General features: G+C 45.2%; 1 protein-coding gene across 1 annotated transcript; it reads left to right on the top strand.

The window, feature by feature from the left end:
* The first annotated feature begins 795 nt into the window (after positions 1-795).
* LOC144122884 (uncharacterized) lies at positions 796-4,127 on the top strand. Its single transcript, XM_077655856.1, has 4 exons — positions 796-847; positions 2,691-2,709; positions 2,788-2,854; positions 3,841-4,127. The coding sequence occupies exons 2-4, from the start codon at positions 2,691-2,693 to the stop codon at positions 4,106-4,108; spliced, it is 354 nt and encodes a 117-aa protein (XP_077511982.1). The 5' UTR covers positions 796-847; the 3' UTR covers positions 4,109-4,127.
* Positions 4,128-4,605: the final 478 nt, after the last annotated feature.

The raw sequence follows: 4,605 nt of genomic DNA on the forward strand, positions 1-4,605 counted from the left end.
TCAATAAATAAATAAATAAATAATAGATTCCAAAGTAGCATAAAAAATTAGAGATGTCTCCAGGTGGTCGAAATTATTCCGGAGCCCTCCACTACGGCACCTCTTTCTTCCTTTCTTCATTCACTCCCTCCTTTATTTCCTTCACTTACGGCGACTGCCCCGCCGCGGTGGCTCAGTGGTTAGGGCGCTCGACTACTGATCCGGAGTTCCCGGTTTCGAACCCGACCGCGGCGGCTGCGTTTTTATGGAAGGAAAAACGCTAAAGCCCCAACTCGATGAACACTTCCGAGGCGTACACGCGAAGCGCCTACGCGCCTAGCGGCGCGCCCGCGACGGACGTCGAAAGCGGTGCGAATCACCATGGCCAGTTGCTGGCGCGCGCTTGTGCTCGCGTATCGCTCGCGCTGCCGTATCGTTGCTAGGCTGCATAGGCTAAAATCGGGCCGAAACTTTTCGACTGCCACTTGAAGCGTTTAGCTTTTTAAAGCGGCAGGAGAAGTAAATCTATTTATAAACTGAATTGTAGTTTGCACAATAGGTTTTTATGCAAACGCGCACACATCGCCTCGCAGTTTTCTTCGGTGTTTAGCGTAATCTGCAGCACCATCGACATAGCATCGGTTGGATCCCAGTTCAGCTCTTTCGGTATTGCGCTCCCCTCCAAGCATCATTATTTGCAATAATGCCAGCGATGTGTGCACGAAGACGAGTTTTACTGCTTGTGATAAGAACAGCACTTCAGCTGATTGTGAGGAGGAGGCAGGAGCGTCGCAGCGGAGGAGGGCACCGCTGGTGGGTTCGGCCCGCGTTCGTGGCGCGCAGGCAAGAAGGCCGATATCACCCTACGGTAAGTATCTTCGTTTCCTCTGTAAGTGTAAAAGGTCGGTGTAGAGTATTGAAAAGACATTTAGCGCAACAGTTCGGCGGCTTAGTGGTTAAAACATCCGACCCCTATGCCGTAGGCGCGCAGTTCGGTCGCCAGTGCCGCCGGGTACCCACTATGATACACTGGGTACAGAGATCCTTTCCCCCTGGTCTGGTGGTAGGCTTCTCTGCATTAATCTGCTTGGAAAATGTGCCTTTGACTGCACCTTGTGCAAAGAAGAATGCTTTGTCCCGTGGGGCTATATCATCAATGGTTTGATTGAGTCTACACTGTGCAGTCACTTATAGGTCCCGTAACGACAGCGGACGTGATCTAGCTAACAGGTTAAAGCCACGCAACAGCAAATATTGCTACATTTTGTGGTACTGTGCAGTGGTACGTGCGGACGGAATCCAGCAGCAGGTACATTGTCGGCTGTGCACTGTGAGAAAGAAAAGTTCGCCGCTGTTGTAGCTGTGTCCAAAATGAACAGCAACTGCCACTCTGTGACAACGAACCCAAACTGAAACAAACATAACTGCTTGGATTTGAGGTGTAATGGTTCAGAAAAAAAAGCCAGCTACCAATACGCCATCATACATGTTTTAATGTTCTGTAGTGGTGTCCACACATACCAGTTAACATAAGAGTGACATTCAACAGCGGGAGTGGGTGGGAGGGGTTTGTGCCAAAAAGGAATGGAGGCTTTGGTACAGGTGGAACTGCAGTGTCGGTAGTTGCTGTTTGATGGGACTAAAATAGCAGTCAGTCATGTTCCATCTGAACTGAATGCTAGGCACTTAGTGTATATATATATATATATATATATATATATATATATATATATATATATATATATATATATATATATATATATATATATATATATATATATATATAATATATATTACACTCTTGAAAGCGTTGGATGATAGTTTGCCCTCCAAGTGAAGCGTTGAGAGTATATATATATATAATATATATATATATATATATATATATATATATACTCCCTGTCTTTCCCTCCTCCTCTTTATCTATCTATCTGAAAGCATTGAGTTCCACTTGGAGGCCAACTATCATCCACCGTTGGAGATGTGAAGCAACTCGGATGAAGTACGCTCCAAAGTTCTTCGTTGCCAACAGAGATACATAAAAAAGGGCAAAGGAGTTTCACGTCAGCGTATTCGAACATTGGCAACTGACGAATAAGCGCGGTCTTCGAAAGTTGGGGCTCCTCTCGGTAGTCTCTGGGGCACATCGCTATTGCAAAACAGTGTCAGGAGAACCAAGGGGCATGAAAAATTGGCTGCTTCTGCACTGCTCGTGCAGAAGTGTAGTGCCTGCATCGCAGAGACTCTTTGAGACTCATCGCAACTTTGAAATAATAAAGCTAGTGAGGCAGAAGGGCAGCACTGACATTGACAAGATGCAGCTTTGAAAAAACTTCAATAACTCAGCTGGCATAAATAGTATGCACACGCTGTCAGGTCGTCAGGCCATAACTTTCACTTGTGCAATCAATGTCCCTTGAATGCTTCTTGTAGTGAAGAATTCAAGAAGTAAGCTTCTCTCCAATCAGAAGAAACTCATTTCAAGGCCCTTTGGACTTTAATAGCATCGTGATATCTCCACTGTGCGGCTGAAATGAAAATCTTTGACCCTGAAGACTTTTCACAGACACTGTACACAACAAGGCTGCTTCATTCAGTCACAGAAACCACCCACAATAGTTTGTGTTGTAATAGCGCATCACAGTGTATTGCAGTCATGCTGTCTGGTTTTTACTTGTTCGCATAACAAACCACATATTTTCCCTCTACAGATGCGTCGCATGCGTGAAGGTGACCATGAATTTTTTCGAAAGTTTTTCCGGATGACTCCAGTGCTGTTTGACGAAGTGCTGGGATTTGTTTTGCCAGACCTCACACGGCAGCATGTTGTGAGAGAGCCCCTGGAGCCAGGCGAGCGACTGGCAATAGCATTGAGGTATGTAAAGCTTGAGTTCTACATTCTGAGAAGAAGCATTTCGACACATAGTTGTGTGATAGTTTGGCGAAATGCACATGCTACCCTTTAAGCCTTGTAATGTTCCTCTCAAAAATAAAAAATGAAAGGGCTCGCCGAGAGAGACCGGAGCAGCTGTTGCTTACAGAGTTGAAACCAATTAAGGCAAATGAAACAGTGCTAAATGCTCAAAAACATATTCTGAAAAATGCGAAGAAAAAAAAGAAGTCAGATAAAAGCAATAAGTCACAACTGGAGAAACCAGAACAAAAACAAAATGGTTAAGACGTGACCAAAAGAGTAGGGAACCCCTAGCAATGCAGGTGCACAGCACAGGAAGGCCGGGTTGTAGCACCCGAGGACTTAAAAAGAAAAGAAAGCAAGCAAATGCAGCCAAGGACAGTCCGAATTTGATGAAAGTGAATGAAGCTAGTGAAAGCGATTTTGTGAGGCTTGCGCAACAGATTGACGCCTCATTACGCATAATGTGCTTAGGCAATCAAAAGCACGGCCTCTGTTCTTTCTTTGGGTAAAGGAATTGTCTCTACTCATGAATCCCATAGCCTGTGTCAGGCACATGATCAAGCATATATTCCTGACCAAAATCTCTCGCGCATCGTAATTTCACACTGTGGCATAAATGTTACTATTTTGGTGTCACATTTTAAGCATATTCTAGAGCCAAAAGAAAGATGCCAAACAGTGCAACTTCATTCAAAAGTAAATTCATTAAAACCTTAAAGCAGCTTGACGCACAGGTCGATCTGCTGATTCTTGTTCACGCGCTTCATCATTTTGGCCATTGAAAGACAAAATTGGTCGCACTCGTCATGTCCGTCACAGGTCTACAGTGCATCTGCGAGTTTTCCGACGTGTTCAACCAGAGCATCATCAGCACATTCTCTTCTCCTCTTTCGCTTGTTCTGTCTAGGCGCTGATGACTGCAGCACTGATGCCTCTTGTTCCAGCAAGCCAACAGGTGCCTGGAGGGATGGCACCGACTGGCTCGACGCAGGTGACTCGTGGCGTGACGGCAGCGACTCGTGGCGTGATGGCAGTGGGTCGTCAGTCACCACCTCGTGCACGAGTGACGCCTGTGATGCGCAGTCCAGGCGCCACTCCTCCAACTCAATGATGGTCTCTGATGGCTCTGGGGCACTGTTGTGCTGGTACGCCGGCGTACTGCTTGCCCCTGGCACGACATTTGGACCTGGCTCCCTTAATTGCTGCCTGTAGTTTCCTGACGTCCTGTATATGAGAGTGTATATGTATATGCACCATGAAGTTGCGTGTTTCAAGTCACTTTTTGCCAGAATGTTTCGATATACGTTTAACGAGTGTTTTTACATTCATTCATCATTTTCAAGTCATGCAATGATATTTGCAGAACGGACTGACCCTATTCTGGCTCATGACAGCTGTACATACTGTGGCATCCTCATATGCTGTTCCCTCGTGTGTCTTGCATACCATTTTTTGAGCATACTGTCTTGGTTATCCTAGCTTTTTTGCATTTTTATCTTGTAAAGTCCTCTATACATTATTGTAAAATTTTTAAACTGCTCTAAGCCATTTGACTACTTATGTGCCCAAATTTTTTGTTTCGTGCACTGCACCGCTTCATCTTTTAGCTGCTTTTGCTATGCATTACTACTACTGACCTCTTCATGAAGACTACCATAATAGTAGTATAATGGTGACAGTGTTTGGGCTACCCTCTGAGGTTTTCGTGA

This window comes from Amblyomma americanum, chromosome 3, assembly GCF_052857255.1.
Source record: "Amblyomma americanum isolate KBUSLIRL-KWMA chromosome 3, ASM5285725v1, whole genome shotgun sequence".
NCBI classification, from domain to species: Eukaryota; Metazoa; Arthropoda; class Arachnida; order Ixodida; family Ixodidae; genus Amblyomma; species Amblyomma americanum.